Below are 17,105 nucleotides of genomic sequence, written 5' to 3'. Positions count from 1 at the left end.
TTTTTAATTCTTTGCATTATCAAAAATATTTAATGCCAACAAAATTTACTTAGTCTTAATCAAGTCTCAAAAGGCCAAAAAACAATGGACTGAAAATGACCAATTATTTATTTGGGAACTAAAATATATACAATTGACCTAGGGAAATCCCCTTGATTATATATAGTTGGTCAAAACTCAAAAGTCAACCAATCCAAATACAGCTAATCTACCTAAGAAGGTGGAAGTTTTGGGTCTTATTTTTTTGATAAATAAAAAAATAAAGTAGTTTAGTTAATTAATTCCTAATTTATCTCGACCATATTTGTGTTGTTATCCATATAACCCATATCTTGCAACTTGTATGACTAACAAAAGTTGTTAACATGGATTGGACATGATCAATACTGAATTCGGATCGAAACAGTAACGTCTATTCTTAACTAGTTTCAACTTAGATAGTAAGAAAGTAAATTAATGTTCAAAAAGAAAAAAAACGTGAATTGTGTGCAAATTCCATTTAGGAAAATCAATTTGTAAATTGCATTCTAAATGCGCTTTATAAAACGTATTCAACGAATGACAAAATGTATTCACAAAAATATTTTAAAATGCTATCTATAAAGACACACTTAGCAAATGTCATTTGTGAATTATATTATGTATTATGTCATCGTGATTCAAGTGCTTTCACCTTAAATAATAGTTTGAAAGTCTTCGAGCTCCTAGCAAACAAAGAAGAATTAACCTAAACTGCCATCCACCGAATTATGTAAAATTGTATCATGCAAAATAAATGTGTAGTTGTGTATAATCAACTTATAATTTATGTATATCGACAAAAAAATCAAAGAATGAATTTAACCGGCTATTTTTATAAAGATTTCGAAAATAAATCCAAGCCCATGGGCCTATTTCTTTTGATCTTCTCGTCAGCCCAGCCCATATTTCTACCATTCTGCTAACTTCCCCAATTGTTGGCGCGAAATCAATAGCAGCAAAATTAGGCGTCAAATTCCAGTTCCGGCATCACTTTTCCGGTAGCTCAAATCCAATTCCGCCGGCGTTGTATCCACCGGAATCGGTACTAATGTCGACCAGACGAGCTTCAAAGCGAAGACGTACTGTGCAGAAAGAAGAAGCAGAAGATAGAAAAAAGCAACAAGTGGAAGAAGAAATAGAAGCAGAGGTGAATGGAAGTTCAAAAGAAAAGTCACCAGTAGTGGTATTTGCTCATGGTGCTGGTGCTCCTTCCACCTCAGATTGGATGATCAGGTCATCTCTCTTTTATGCAGCTTCGCTTTTAGTTACATGCATTAATATTTGAGTGTCATATGGATTTTGATTTCATAATATGTGATACACTTTATGTACATAGCTAAACAGAGACAAATCTAAAATTTTGAATTTTGTAGGTTCCTACAACTATGTCAAATTAAAATTATAATGATAATTGAGTTCATAGTCAAATATTGGGTTCACATGAATCTGTAAACAGGCATCTGAATCCACCCCTGTAGCTAAGTTCCGCCTACCTGATTAAACGTAGCAGGTTCTAAGTTTAGGTAAAGGAGGAGGGTTGTGGTAGACTGATATCGAGCTGGAAAAAAAGTATCAAACTATGGATATAGTAGACATAGAGTGGATTCCTATAACTAATCAGCCAATTTGGGATTTAAGGTGTGTTAGGTGTAACGGAAATGGATTACTACAAAAGGAAAACAAAGATTATAGCAGAGTAAAATGACTTTTGTCACTTATGGAGGGATGACAACTTTTGCCTTACAATTTTTCTGGCTTTTTCTCCATATCGTTTTGCTTCAATCAATGTTGGTATCTCTATTCCCTCATTCTCACCTTCAGCTCAAAAACAAATGAAACATTAATGTTACCAAGGTGTTCTTTACCAAGGTCAAAGAAAAAAATAAAGAACAGATATATATATCCAATTCATCACCGTTGATTTAGTTGTTTCTCGTGATGAAATCTCAGCCCTCTGATCTGGCTTGTCAATTAGTACTCACTTTCAACAGCTGTCAAGTTTTCCCATTTGGATATTTTCCAGAAGATTGCCTACGTGTATATAGTTTTATTTTACATTATTCTTTTCTTTTCTTGTATAGTACATAGTTTGTTAGGATAGTTATTTTTTGCTTTCATCAGATGCGTACAAGTGTACAGATGGGATTCAACTTTGTTTTCATTCTTTACGTTTAAATAGCCTTGTACAGCCACAAAGGGAATATACAGAAAATTCCAATTATCTTCTTTGTCTCTATTTTTCCAACATGGTATCAGAGCATTAGGGTTAACAATCCTGGTTCTTCCTCGTTGTTCCTACTGCTTTCATTCTCTATCTCTGTTTCTTCACCATGCCTGATTCTATCACTGAAAGTTCTCCCCCATCTGCTGGTGCCACTCCTTCTCAAACCAATATTGGTGTAGCAGGGTCATCTGAAACTCCAGTGGTTGCTTCTAGTCACCCGTTTTACCTTCACCCTTCTGATTCACCTGGAATGACTCTGGTCAGCACCATATTTGATGGGAAAGGATATGGTGGTTGGCGTCGGGGAATCCTTATTGCCTTGTCAGCCAAGAACAAGATTGGATTCATTGATGGAACTATCCTTAGACCCACCATATCACCTGAATCTTTAAACTCTTGGTCTAGGTGTAACGACATGGTGATTTCTTGGCTTTTGAACTCCCTTTCCAAAGAAATAGCAGAGAGTGTTCTATACTCAAGGACTGCTCGAGAGATCTGGGAAGAGCTTGAGGAGCGATTTGGGCAAAGCAATGGACCTCAACTCTATCACCTGCAGAAACAAATCAGTGAGTTAGGACAGGGAAACTTGGACATTGCCACTTACTACACCAAGTTGAAAAGGCTCTGGGATGAGCTTGACAGTCTTGATGTTTCACAGACCTGCACTTGCCATTGCACTTGCGAAGGGAAGGTAAAAACTTTGAAATCTCAACAGGATGCTAGACTAATCCAGTTCCTTATGGGACTAAATGAGTCTTATGCAGGACCTAGGAGCAACTTGCTTATGCTAGTTCCTTTACCTTCTGTTAACTATGCCTATTCCCTTCTGATTAGAGATGAGAAGCAGAGGGAAGTTCAGATTTCTAATCATCCAGGTGCAGGGGCTTTCTATGTTTCTAAACAAGGATATGAGGTTAATAGACCTTTTCCGGAGAAGAGGGGTTTACCAGATGGAAAGAAAAACACTTCTTCTTTGATTTGCACTTACTGTAAGAAACAAAATCATACTATTGATAATTGTTATAGGTTGATAGGGTTTCCTACTGACTTCAAGTTTACAAAGTCTAAGAAATTTACCCAAGGAGCTAAGAGTAATGTTGCTTGTGCTGAAGACAGTGGACTTCAAGCAGGGGATAGACCTATGACTCAGGATCAGTTTCATAGCCTCTATCAGCTACTTCAGAATGTGAAGGTTGGTACAGAAGGTGAACAAACTCCAATGGACACTGCTGCTGCCAACTGTGCTGGTATATCACATCCTCCTCTTTCTAAATCTCCTAAATCTTTTATCAGTGTTTCTTTGAGCTCTATTTCATGGATTTTGGATTCTGGTGCTTCAGAGCACATGACTTCTGATATTAACCTTCTTTCCAATATCACAATGCTTCCTAAACCAGTCTATGTTAATTTACCTAACTCTACTAGAGCTTTAGTTCTTCAGTCAGGTTCAGTACATCTTTTGCCTGGCCTCACCCTCAAAAATGTCATGTTTGTTCCTTCTTTCAATTACAATCTCTTATCAGTTTATAGGTTGTGTTTTCAATTCAACTCTATTCTCATTTTTTCTGTGTTTGGTGCTATTTTGCAGGGCCCTTCAATGAAGAGGCCACTGGTTCTTGGTAAAGTCAATAGGGGCCTCTATCTTTTGGAATCTAGCAAGCCAAGTCATCTCAAGTCTCCTGCTGCAATTTCTAGTTTAGGAAATTTTCCTTCTACTTCAGTTTGTAATCAAAGTGCTCATGCACAAGTTTCCAATTCTGTTTTGTTTTTAGGTCTTTCTACTGTTGATGTAAACATTTGGCACACAAGACTTGGGCACATGCCATTTTCTAATATGAAAAATATTTGTTCCATTCCTGTTCCCTCTACTTTATCTCCTTGTGACGTTTGCTCTAAAGCTAGACAATCCAAATTACCTTTCCTCCCTAGTACCATTTCATCAAAGAATATTTTTGATCTTATTCATGTTGACACTTGGGGACCTTATAAAACGCATACTCATGACGGTTTTAAGTATTTTCTCACCATTGTAGATGATTATAGCAGGGGAACCTGGACTTTTCTACTCAGTACTAAGTCTAATGCTTTCAATGCTTTGAAAATTTTTCTATCTATGATTGAGACCCAATTCCACACCAAAGTCAAGATTCTTAGAAGTGATAATGCCCTCGAACTGGGAAGCAGTGACGAAGCAACTAAATTTCTTGCTTCAAAAGGAATTATACATCAAACATCTTGTGTTTACTCTCCACAACAAAATGGTGTTGTCGAAAGGAAACACAGACATCTTCTTGAAACCTGCAGATCACTTCTTTTTCAATCACATCTTCCAATCAAATTTTGGGGGGAATGTTTACTCACTGCTACTTATTTGATTAATAGATACCCTTCACGAATCCTAAACATGAAAACTCCTTATGAACTTCTTTTTGGACACCCTCCTAACTATTCTGGTTTGCGGACTTTTGGTTGCCTCTGTTATTCATCTACCATACCTATTCATAGAACCAAATTGGATCCTCGATCAATCAAATGCGTTTTCTTGGGTTATCCGTTTGGGAAAAAGGGATATAAACTTCTTGATCTCATTACAAACAAGATTTTTATTTCAAGAGATGTCATTTTCCATGAATCCATTTTTCCTTTTTCTCAATTTCCTACTGTTCCAACAACTATTCCTATCTTTTCTGGTTCTCCTATTCAATCATATGAACCAGATATCACCTCTGCTCCTACATCTATTTCTTCTTCTCCTCATTCTCCCCTTCAGGATCCATCAGTTCCCCTACCTGATTCTCCGTCCACTATTCCTTCTCCTTCTACTGTTTCTATTCCAACCCCGGATACTCTCCCTGTCAGGCAGTCCACTAGGTTGCATCATCCACCAAGGTATTTGGATGAATACATCTGTAACTCCGTTGTTCTCACTGACCTCACTCAGAGTTGTTTTGCTTCTCCTATCTCTCCTACTGTCCTTCCTTTTTCTAACCTTTCTTCTTCTAATCAGTCTTTATTAAACTCTGTTTCTTATATTTCTGAACCAACTAGTTATTCTCAAGCCAGCTTGCACCCAGGTTGGCAGGAAGCAATGGATAAGGAGTTTCAAGCCCTACAGTCCAACAACACCTGGGATGTGGTACAATTACCCAAAGGCAAGAAAGCTTTACCTTGCAAGTGGGTTTATAAAATTAAATATAAACAAGATGGAACTGTTGAACGTTTCAAGGCAAGATTGGTTGTTAGGGGAGATATAGAGAGGGAGGGGATTGATTTTACAGAGACATACTCCCCCGTTGTCAAAATGACAACAATCAGATGTTTACTAGCTGTTGCAGTTAAAAGGAATTGGGATATTTCGCAGTTGGATGTCAATAATGCCTTCCTGCATGGTGATTTGCAGGAAGAGGTTTATATGAAATTCCCCATTGGTATGACTGCCCCTACACCCTTCCATGTTTGCAAATTGAAGAAGTCTTTGTATGGCCTTCGTCAAGCTTCTAGACAATGGTATGCTCGTCTGACCGGTGCTCTCAATTTCAAAGGTTATTCACATTCACTCAACGATTACTCTTTATTTTTCAAGAAATCAGAAGGTGGCATTTCTGTTTTGGCTGTCTACGTTGATGATATATTACTTACGGGGGATGATCCATCCGAGATTGATTCACTCAAGTTGTTCCTTGATTCACAATTCAAAATTAAAGATTTAGGTTCTGTTCATTATTTCTTAGGCATGGAGATTATCCGAGAACCTGCAGGTATTATCTTATGTCAGCGAAAGTTCACCTTGGATTTACTTCATGAGTTTGGCTGCACGGATTTGAATCCTGTTTCATGCCCCCTTGATCCAACTTCCAGGTTGCGAATGGATGAAGGTGATCTTCTCCCGAATCCAACTCTTTACAGAATGTTGTTGGGCAAGCTTAATTTTCTTACTCACACCCGTCCTGATCTTTCCTTCGCTGTCCAGCATTTAAGTCAGTTCATGCAAAGCCCTCGCAAACCGCATCTTGATGCTGCCTTTCGATGTCTCCGATATCTTCTCCTCGATCCCGGTTTGGGTATTTTTCTTTCTTCATCCTCCTCATTTGATCTGGTAGCCTTTTGTGATTCTGATTGGGGTCGTTGCCCTGATTCTCGTCGTTCCATCAGTGGGTACTTCATCACTCTCGGTGGTTCTCCGGTCTCTTGGAAATCCAAGAAACAATCTTTGGTGTCTCTTTCTTCCGCTGAAGCTGAGTATCGATCAATGCGCAGAGTCGTTTCTGAGATCACTTGGTTGGTACGTCTTTTCGATGATTTCTCTGTTCCTTCTCTTCTTCCAGTTCCCCTTCTCTCAGACAGCCAAGCCGCTATTCACATAGCTAAGAACCCGGTATTCCACGAACGAACCAAACATGTGGATTTGGATTGTCATTTCGTTCGTCAGCAATACCTTGCCGGACTGATCTCTCTGAGCTATGTTCCTTCGATTTCGCAGCTAGCCGATGTTTTTACCAAACCTTTATCAGGACCTGTTCATCGATCTCTCTTGGGCAAGTTGGGCATCGTCTCACCTCCCTCCAACTTGAGGGGGGGTGTTGGTATCTCTATTCCCTCATTCTCACCTTCAGCTCAAAAACAAATGAAACATTAATGTTACCAAGGTGTTCTTTACCAAGGTCAAAGAAAAAAATAAAGAACAGATATATATATCCAATTCATCACCGTTGATTTAGTTGTTTCTCGTGATGAAATCTCAGCCCTCTGATCTGGCTTGTCAATTAGTACTCACTTTCAACAGCTGTCAAGTTTTCCCATTTGGATATTTTCCAGAAGATTGCCTACGTGTATATAGTTTTATTTTACATTATTCTTTTCTTTTCTTGTATAGTACATAGTTTGTTAGGATAGTTATTTTTTGCTTTCATCAGATGCGTACAAGTGTACAGATGGGATTCAACTTTGTTTTCATTCTTTACGTTTAAATAGCCTTGTACAGCCACAAAGGGAATATATAGAAAATTCCAATTATCTTCTTTGTCTCTATTTTTCCAACAATCAACAAATTGACATTGTTGTTATTTAATACACAAAAATATCACCAAACTATACTATATTAGCAGACTTTACGATTTTGTATAGTATTCTTTTCCATGTATGCCAGACATTTCAAGAAAGCATGTTAGTTACTTGTAAATGGCCTTTTCAAAATTAGAGTTTTACTACATGCTTTATACGTAGCATAAATCTTCTATACTAAATTATGACTGCTTTGTGAAGATGGAAGGATATGTTGACCAAGGAACTGAACGCTGCTGAAGTTCTGACCTTCGACTACCCATGTAAGATTTATGGGTCACTTTAACCACACTTATATAGCAAATATTTTCTTGCTGAAATTCTATGGATTATGGCAGACATGTCTGGTGGAAAGAGGAGGGCTCCTCCCAAGGCAGAAAAATTGGTTGATTTTCACTCTAATGTTGTCAAAGAGGTGGCTGCTAAATACCCTGGGCATCCACTGATCTTGGCAGGGAAGTCAATGGGTTCAAGGTGATCGTCATTGCATATGTTTGGAACACCATGTATCACCATCAATGTTTGAAGTTTGAACATTTCTCTCAGTAAAGTAGCAACTACAAGTGTTATTTTATTCTTATAATGATAGTTTTTCCAAATTGGAACTTTCTTCTATTTTATTCGAAATCAGTTGATGTCATCCAGACAACTTAATTCTAACCTTTGTCAATAGTAAGAAGGGGTAATTCATGTTGAGTTGAGTTTCTAGCTCAAAATTATGTATCAGGGTTGTAGTCAGAAATGATGCCCATGTCCTTTTTCTAGACCTCTTTTCACATATGTATTTCAGTATGCGTTCATTCTGATCTCTGTAGCATTTTACAAGAAACTTATGTGTAGATTTCTTATCTTTTAGTATGAGTTACTGCTCAAATTTGGTTTGCTGGATGTTCTACTACTTTCCGATTTCAGTGCTTGAATTGTTTCTTTTAGATATTATGCAGAAAGGCTCTCTCTCTCTCTCTCTATATATATATATATATAATATTCCACATAGCCATGCTTATTTGGGTACATTGCCTGATCTAATGTATTTTATTGCCTTGGTGCACTAGAGAATTGATTAAGTGTAAGGTAATGACATTTAATTCCATATTAATACCTGCAACAAATGTCCTCTTTTGTTGTAGGGTTAGCTGCATGGTAGCTGTTAATGGCATTGGTGCTTCAGCTATCGTTTGCTTGGGTTACCCATTAAAGGTTATCTAATATCCTGATAATACTCCTGCCCTTCTTACCCATCTGTATTACAACTCTAATTCCTATTGCTCAGTTTTGATGCATGTAAAATGTATACCTTTGTTTTATTTACTTTTCATTTTCCCTTTCCCCCCAAAGCTGGATGAGTTAATGATGATTGATTTGGAAGATTTATGTCTAATCTTTTTAAAGCTTAGCCGAGATTCTACCTCCAACATGTATTTTGCTGACGTTCATATGATGGTGCCTTTTGGAAGATTGCGTCCAAATAATTCGAGTAAACCAATGCTGGTGGAAAGATGATGCTTCTAACATACTGAAAACCTTATCCCACCATAAATTCATGGATTTTTGTATGTTTCCCATGCTGGATTGAATTTTTAGTCTTAGCTTACAACCAAAAGGTTTTTTAAAGCTTATAAAAACTTGCATCTCTTTTTTTCACAAGCTAGTAAGCTGGATTTAAATCTAGCTTGTTTTTGCATCCTCACAGGGATGACAGTTGGACACCAGTTGGTTTGTGTCATAAACACCAATCCAAATATCTTTTTTCTCTTCTAGTTTTAAAAGCTGGATTGTTATGCCCTCTATTTGAAACAAAGGAGCTGCTCTACAATTTTTCATTAATATCTTTTCCATAAGTCAAAAAGTCCATTACTATTTTGAATTTGGAGAAAAATAACGGACACCTTTAAATAAATCTCAAGTTATTATAAGTAGAAAATCTCTTAATTTCCTCGTTGCTATTTTTTTTTTTAAGCACTTGAAATTATTTTCTAATCTTTCTTGATATCTATTGCGAATTTGCGATGTAAAGTTCTTGAATACTTGCATTTGTTTTGGTCGTTGGAGGCTACAAGTTGTTTTGAGAATGTACTTTCTACACACTTTACATCGCTGCACTTATATATGCACAATTGGTTGCACTCAAGAATCAATTTGCTTTTGATGTTTATATACATGTTCCTTGCATGATGTGCTACATTCAGTCTTATTCCAAAATCAAGTGCTTTGTTTCTGTCCATCTTGAGTGGTCTAAATTGATTATTAAGATTAGACTGCTCGTCATATAAACTAAGTGCAGGTACACCTGAACAACTAAATCAAGAACCAAGGCAATAACATTAGTTTTTGAGTTTGATGTTCATGATTATGATGTTCATTACTTAGATGGTTATAAAGGTGGATCTGTTTAGGCATGTAGGTATGTACTGCAGTGAATATATTTACAGCATATATAGGCATGCGAAGTTTACCGTTATTATAGTTGTTTTTACCATTTTAGTAGTTATCTTTTACTGAATATATACAGAGTCATTTTTAAATAAAATCTCTTTTATAAGTCTAGTCGCAAATCTTTCAGGGTGCAAATGGTGCAGCACGAGATGAGTTGCTGTTACAAATTGATGTACCTGTTATGTTCGTTCAGGTAAAAGCACTTTGTTGTAGATGGATCCGTATCACATGGACAAAACGGTCCATCTTTCCAGGCTTATTTGTTAGACTGACATTATTTTTTAATAATACGCACAAGAATGGACACACATTAGCTAAATCTGAATTGCTTACAGATGGGCTATATGCGTACTTGTATCTGTGGGGCTGAGATATACATTTGAATCGACATATATGCATACATAAATATGTTTCATTATGATTTTTTTTGACTGCTTTTGTGCACTCATTGCTAATTTGCTAGGTAAAGCTAACTTTGTTATATTATTCACAGCTCAATCAGTCGTGTTTTCTCAGCCATTACTATAATATCATAAATTATGTTGCTTGGGAGTTGGGAGGGGGTGATGGTGCTAAGTGTAAACTTATTCATGCTCGAGATTTTGTATAAATGTTATGGCTTATTTTCATGTAGGGTAGCAAAGATGGGCTTTGTCCACTCAAGAAGCTGGACGCTGTAAGAAAGAAAATGAAGTGTGTTAATGAATTATATGTGATAGACGGTGGTGATCACTCCTTCAAAATTGGCAAAAAGCACTTGCAGTTGACTGAGTCCACCCAAGAGGAAGCTGAAAAGCTTGCTGTTCATGCTATTGCAACTTTTGTTTCTAATCATGTGAAAGAGGGGTGAAGTGCTTAATGGTTAGAAACGGTTGATAGTTTAAAATATTTTGTCCAGTTTGCGCAAAGATGATTCGTGAATGCTTCCTTGTAGTGTATAGGATATTTCCTTTAGTTTTTGGAAGGGGGTGGGGGAGGGGAGTTTCTTATGGCATTGTTGTAGCATATCTACAAATGTTGCTCCCTGTGAAGTATTACTAGTAATTAGTATCTGAAGCTTTGGCCTCTAGTTCTTTTGTCCACCTCAAGAGTATCCTGTTTGTCTATTTCTATGATTTCATTACTTCAATGCTCATTTTCATCAGTGGTCCAAGCTTCTGTATGACAAATGTGGTATATACTCACTTAAAGAAATAGCAAGTTCCTGTACGTTGTTTCTGAAAATTTGTTTGTGGTTTTGGTTATAGCCAAGACGTATGGCCATTATATGTGCAACCCCGTTCATAAGGATTTCTATGTTTTCTATAAGCTTTGAAAAGAAAATAAGTGGTCATTCACCATTATTTGTGCAACCCTGTTCATAAGGTATTTTCTCACCACCCATTTTCTTTTTTGGTTTAAGTAATGCTAATAAGTATGCGATTATATGGTCATATTGGCTTATTAATGGAACAAATCTTCTTTCTTCTGATTGCTAAAATTCAACATTGAATTTTTTCATTGCATAATCAAAATGATAAACACTTACTAACATGACACATCATTCCACCATTTACGTATAAGAAATAATGATGAAATATGCCTTATTCAAGTTGCTTTCATCCTTGCACTTCTTGTAGCTGATCCTTCGCAGGACTCCTCTCTTAGTTCTTCACACCAAAAACAAGAATTTTAGGTTGTAGTAAAGAAAAGTTTTGATGTGCTCTGGTTATGGGCTCAAAAGTAGGAAAACATATATTTATAAATTTCAAGACATGTTACTTCAGAAAAAAACTTTGTAGTCGTGATCATAATTGCAAGTGAAGTATCCTACTAGGCTTATATGAAGATAAAGGGATATTAACACAATTGTCTTCTGAATGATTCGTAAAAGATTGCAGATCATACCTTCTTCCTTCCACACTTTTCATTATCACTGTCATCACTGCTGCTGCTGCTGTCACTGAACTTGTATTTTTCTTGTTTGTTCTTCCTCATAGGCATGCAGTGGCCTTCCATCTTTTTCTTTCCATTAGTTGTAGTATGGTTAGCATGAGTTGCACAGGACGCATGGCAGACAGGCTGACCTCCTTTTTGGATGTGTGCTTTCTGGCCCTGTTGAGTATGATGTTCACGGTGAAACATTTTGTGTGACATTTCTCTCATTTTTTCGGCGAAAGAGTGGTTCTCATTGTTTGTCTTTTGGACTGTCGGGGTGCTATTCTTGTTGGACACAGGTTTTTGGCTAGTCGGAGTGTTGGTCTTGTTGCAAACAGTCTTTTGACTTATCAGAGTGTTGGTCTTGTTGCCAACAGCCTTTTGGCTAGTTGGAGTGCAAGTCTTGTTGCTCACGGTGGAGGATTGAACATGATTAATGTTTTGCTCAGTGGGCTTGTTACATTGAACTGATGCCATGAGTGATTGAATTGAAACTAAAGATATTGTCTTCTGGACTATTGCCTTCTTTTTGCTTGATATTCACAGAATGATTGATATATATCTATTATATATATACATGTACGCAATAGAAACATGAATTAGTGGTGGGATTCTTTTCTTATTTTTCATCAGTTGTCCTGTCATCTTTGAATCTCCTTTTCTGCCAAAGGCTAAACTTTGAAGAGCATCTCATTCTATTTCCTAGCCAATTATTTTTCTTATGTTTATATTCCAAATCCTTCTTTGAAATATTAAACGTGTCGGTTATCAAAAACAAAAATATTTCAAATCCTTCAGCTGATCTTTTGACCGCATCCACCACACATATATTGTGCTTCACGAAGAAGAGGTAATGTAGACGATGAACTGACCTTTTGGCTTTTATGAAAATTCCAGAAAGAATAAGACTGGTTGCCATCCTTTTGAGATTCCCCTATCTTTTCTTCCTCCTGTTTCATTTGAAAAAATACAAGTAGAAATTGTTCTGTTCAGACTTAAGAGACTTCAAATACAAAACAGAACCAAAAAGAAAAAGGAAATGCTGGAATTATTTTGCTGTTTAAATGTTGAAAATTTGATGCCCTAATAATGTAATGATTTCCTTTAGAAGGATCGAAGTGTAAATTTTGAGAGAAGCAGTGCTGAAACTTATTTTCATCCGACTAATAGATGAAGGTGAATCAAGATATTATTTCTATAGAAAGCATGAAAAAATTATTAATCATTAATCAAATTTGTAAATAGTGAATATTCTCTGGTGTTCTCATTTGAAGGTCACTAGCTGAGAGTTGCGGAGGGTAGTCGACATCTTTTAGGTTTGAACTATGGCTAGAAATGATCACCTTCACAAGAAGGTTCAAGTAGCACACATCGAGGATAAAATGAGAGAAGGTCACTTGAGATGGTTTGATCATGTCCAGTGCTATGAGCAGGTGTGAAACCATGGGATGAAGCCTGAAGGTCTTAAAGAAGGACGAGGTAGCCTTAAAATCACATAAAACGAAGTTGTCTCTCGGACCTTCAGTATTTGGGATTCTTAGTAAAAGATAGGCAATATAGGTGTTATAGTTTAGTTGAGAATATGTTTTACATGTTTGCACTTCTGTTCTAGGTCTTATGCTTTCTAGGAGTGGTTTAACCTTTCAGAGATCTATACCTTTAATTCAAAAAGCACACACAACTTGTATGCTTTTTACTTGTATTTGCATAGTATTGGCATGAGATGATTTAAATGAAATAAAGCGGTAAGTGAGGATTCATATAGCTGACCCCAACTTTCTTGGAATTGAGGCGTATTAGCAGTTGTTGTTGTTATACCCCTAGGCTCCAGTAAAGGTTTTTTATGTAATGTACTAGATTCTTGTTCTCTCTATCTCTGCTCTCCATCTCTTTTGGTTTGGGCTTTATGAACATAGGCATTCCTTATTTTGTTGCTAAATATGCATAGTCCACCAGGCCTTCATATATCGGCCAGAATTTGATTAGTTTCAACATACTTTCTCTTCATTGGTTAGGCTGGACCCGACAGAGGCAAATTAAGAATTGAACTTAATGGGTTCAAAACTCTTTCAAAAATATGAGTTTAGAACTTAATATTTATGCTGCTTTTTCAAGTTTTTTCACAGATACACATATTTATATGGTTTTAGTCAAGAATGGTGGGTTCAATTGAACCCATTCTTAAAGCTTGTACGTCTGTCCCTGGGTCTGGATGGTGCATCCGTCTCTTTTGTGTATCTCATTGCATTTTTCTTTTGGATTTAATGATCATCTGGTTTCTGCTTTTATTCCTCTAAAAATGCAATAGGATCAAAGCCTTCAAATATCTGATAGAATATACTCTATCTTTTACTTATACGTTCATGAGTAGTCTGAATAGGTTAAGCAAACAACAACATACCCAGTGTAATCCCACAGAGTGGGGTTTGGGGAGAGTAGAGTGTACGCAGACCTTACCCCTACTTTGGAGGTAGGGGCTGTTTCCGATAGATCCTCGGCTCAAGGCAAAACTGCCTGAACAGTTATGCCTTTCTTTTATTTTCATTTTGCATTTTAACTAATTTTTTTATTAGTTTCTGGAGTTCCCAGGATATTTTGAGCATTCTTCTTAGTTATTATCTCATTTGAATGGTAGAAAGAAGATAAACTTGCTTACTTCTTCTTCAAAAATTATATTCGTCAGCTTTGAAATCCTGAGGTGCTATTACTGGAAAATTGTTTCCAAATGCTGGAGAAAATGCTCATTCCATTATAATTGACTCTTTCTTTCCTCTATCCTTGCTCTCTTATTATCGGTTCATACTGATTCCATGATATTATGTGCAAATATGTCTTTGCTCATTGTTTGTTCATTTCATTTTCCACCATGAGGCAATATCGATTACTTTACCCCCAACCCCCCAAAAAAAGAAGAGAAAATACTGATCTCACAAGTTTATTTCATTACTTGAAAGGCCATAGGTAATAGGTACAATAGAAGTATTTGCATTTATTCATGCAGCACACCGGACTCTTTCAGAGAGACACACACATAGCAAGCACCCTTTAATTAAAGTACATAATTATTGAGCAACAGAAGTTTATTAGTGGTATAGCTTCTGTCTCTTACTCACTTGATTGTTGCAGCTTACTTCTTCAGCAGCTCTCCTTCTGCAAAAGCAAAATTACAATTTAGGCTTCAAGGTAAATTAGGTAACTAGTAAAGTTGCTATCTTTATGAAACTGAGTATTGTGAAGGGTTACACTAACTAATTCAAGATCTGTTCCCTTTCACAGTTTGTGGATGTCCAGGTTTTAGATCAATTTTGTGAAATACTCCCTCCCTTTGTTTCAATTTGTTTGTCTTATTCTACTTTTTAGTCCGTTGCAAAAAGAAGGTCTCTATAATTCTAACTTTCCACATAACATATTTAAGACCACAAGATTAAAGGGCATTTTGGTACATTCAACATATCTTTAGCTTAAGACCTCAAGATTCAAAAGTCTTCATTATTTTCTTAAACTCTATGTCAAGTCAAAACCAGACAAACAAATTAAAACGGAGGGAGCATTTAACATTGAAATCTATTTTTTTTTTCTTCTCTATTGTCAGTGCCCATCAGATTATACAGAAGCAATAATAGACAATAGGTTATATTTAGATGATACCTTCTTCCTTCCACCGTTCTCATTGTCGCTCTCATCATCACTGCTGCTGCTGCTGTCGCTGCTGTCACTGCCATCTCTGCAGTGTCCATCTTTGTTCTTCTTTTTCCTGATGGTCTTCAGCTGACTACCTATCTTATGCATGATGCCCCCTTCCTTCTTTGAGCCATGGCACACAGTCTGCTGGTTGTGGCTACCATGACTTCCGTGCATAGCAGTGGAGCCATGGCCTGTTGAATGTTGAGTTTTGGCGCCATGGCATGCAGTGATCTGGCCCTTAGCATGATTTCCATTAGTAGCAGTGGATCCATGGCTTGCTGAATGTTGAGTTTTGGTGCCATGGCATGCAGTGTTCTGGCCCTTAGCATAATTTCCATGCCCAACAGTGGAGCCATGGCCTGCTGAATGTTGAGTTTTAGCATCATGGCATGCAGTGTTCTGTCCCTTAGCATGATTTCCATGCATAGCAGTGGAGCCATGGCCTGCTGAATGTTGAGTTTTTGCGCCATGGCATGCAGTCTGCTGGCCGTGGCTACCATGATTTCCATGGATAGCAGTGGATCCATGGCCTGCTGAATGTTGAGTTTTGGCGCCATGGCAGGCAGATTGCTGACCATGGTTGTCGTGGTGCAACATCTTGGTTGTCATCTCTTTCATTTTGTCAGCCAAAGAGTGGTGCTCATTCGCCTTGTGGCAATTGGCAGTGTTGGTGGTTTTCTGGCAGACAGTTTGTTGTGCAACTGGCTTTTGGCACTGAAGTGACGCCATTGATATTCGTCAGAAACTGAACAGAAAACGACTCTTGGTATTTGAGTTCTAGTTTCTTATGGCTCTCTTACTTGATATGGCCAGTCATATGGCATCTATTTATACTAGTTTTGGTAGTGAAAATTCTTCTCTTTTAACACCTCACATCACTAGCTCTTATCATTTTTGAATATTTTTTTTGTCAGGTAAAGCTTTTTGAGTGAGCCTTTATTCTATTCCTTGAGATAATTGAGTTATCTGTTTATTGTTCTATTTTCTGAACTTGGACAATTCTACATATTTGGAACTATAGTAGCTGGAAGAAAACTCTAGACGAGTGAGCATGTGGCCTCGGATTTGATAATTCAACTACGTCTCAATCACAAACATGTTGGAGTGTGTTGTGTGAATCATAATTTATGGCTTTTGTTAATTCTTCCGGAACCGGACTATATGAAACTTAGAAATGTTAGATTTATTATATATGTATTGTACGTATGAATCATAAATGCACAAACTTGTTGGGTGTATATAGTGTTGTTTACTAGCAACAACATAACGGAGACAGTCACGCAATAATCAATGAGAAAGCGTGGTAGTATTTTTTTCTTTCTCTAGTAGCTAGAGTATATTTCAATATTATATAAGTAGGAAATATGTGCTACTTGCAAAATTTGAAATAACTTTATTCTATATGCGTTTCCATTATTTGTTGTCTAATTCCTATATTCTTTTCTCTTTTCCACATATAATAAATAAACAAAGGGCAATGAAGGGCTACTTGCATATACATTTTGGTGATTATATACTCTAGATTGATAACAACAAGGGTGAATTAGAAGAATGATCTTGGAGATGGATGGTCTTGAACTTCTGATCGCAGTAGTCCCATAGATAATACTTCAAGTTTTGACTTTTAATTTGACCGCAAAGGTTCTTACATAAGGCAAGTGAGGTCAAAAGTTTAATACCGCCAATTTTCAAAGTCATTGGGTCTAATTTGGACATGTTGGGCTAAAGCAAGAGTTGTCACATAAGCCCATTGCAATGGATG

General features: G+C 36.9%; 3 protein-coding genes across 3 annotated transcripts; 1 reads left to right on the top strand and 2 right to left on the bottom strand.

The window, feature by feature from the left end:
* The first annotated feature begins 956 nt into the window (after window positions 1-956).
* Window positions 957-10,645, top strand: LOC125826655 (uncharacterized). Its single transcript, XM_049506015.1, has 6 exons — window positions 957-1,254; window positions 7,508-7,569; window positions 7,645-7,780; window positions 8,437-8,506; window positions 9,870-9,935; window positions 10,377-10,645. Exons 1-6 carry the CDS (start codon window positions 1,070-1,072, stop codon window positions 10,590-10,592), a joined length of 735 nt encoding a protein of 244 aa, XP_049361972.1. The 5' UTR covers window positions 957-1,069; the 3' UTR covers window positions 10,593-10,645.
* Window positions 10,646-11,217: 572 nt separating this feature from the next.
* LOC125826579 (uncharacterized) lies at window positions 11,218-12,183 on the bottom strand. The gene is made up of 2 exons (XM_049505930.1): window positions 11,630-12,183; window positions 11,218-11,391 (listed from the first exon to the last, which is right to left on the bottom strand). Exons 1-2 carry the CDS (start codon window positions 12,134-12,136, stop codon window positions 11,386-11,388), a joined length of 513 nt encoding a protein of 170 aa, XP_049361887.1. The 5' UTR covers window positions 12,137-12,183; the 3' UTR covers window positions 11,218-11,385.
* Window positions 12,184-14,581: 2,398 nt separating this feature from the next.
* LOC125826542 (uncharacterized) lies at window positions 14,582-16,161 on the bottom strand. Its single transcript, XM_049505894.1, has one exon. The coding sequence runs from the start codon at window positions 16,070-16,072 to the stop codon at window positions 15,263-15,265; it is 810 nt and encodes a 269-aa protein (XP_049361851.1). The 5' UTR covers window positions 16,073-16,161; the 3' UTR covers window positions 14,582-15,262.
* Between the last annotated feature and the right edge of the window lie 944 nt (window positions 16,162-17,105).

This window comes from Solanum verrucosum, unplaced genomic scaffold (assembly GCF_900185275.1).
Source record: "Solanum verrucosum unplaced genomic scaffold, falcon-dt-bn FXZP01000060.1, whole genome shotgun sequence".
NCBI classification, from domain to species: Eukaryota; Viridiplantae; Streptophyta; class Magnoliopsida; order Solanales; family Solanaceae; genus Solanum; species Solanum verrucosum.
The sequence above is the reverse complement of the archived record's forward strand: the minus strand, read 5'-3'. Positions and strand labels throughout refer to the sequence as shown.

Bases quoted from the DNA above. Each gene is read 5' to 3' on its own strand.
- LOC125826579 (XM_049505930.1), bottom strand. From the start codon at position 12,136: ATGGCATCAGTTCAATGTAACAAGCCCACTGAGCAAAACATTAATCAT.
- LOC125826655 (XM_049506015.1), top strand. From the start codon at position 1,070: ATGTCGACCAGACGAGCTTCAAAGCGAAGACGTACTGTGCAGAAAGAA. The intron at 7,781-8,436 runs GTGATCGTCATT...CTTTTGTTGTAG, and splicing joins GGGAAGTCAATGGGTTCAAG to GGTTAGCTGCATGGTAGCTG. The intron at 9,936-10,376 runs GTAAAAGCACTT...ATTTTCATGTAG, and splicing joins TACCTGTTATGTTCGTTCAG to GGTAGCAAAGATGGGCTTTG.
- LOC125826542 (XM_049505894.1), bottom strand. From the start codon at position 16,072: ATGGCGTCACTTCAGTGCCAAAAGCCAGTTGCACAACAAACTGTCTGC.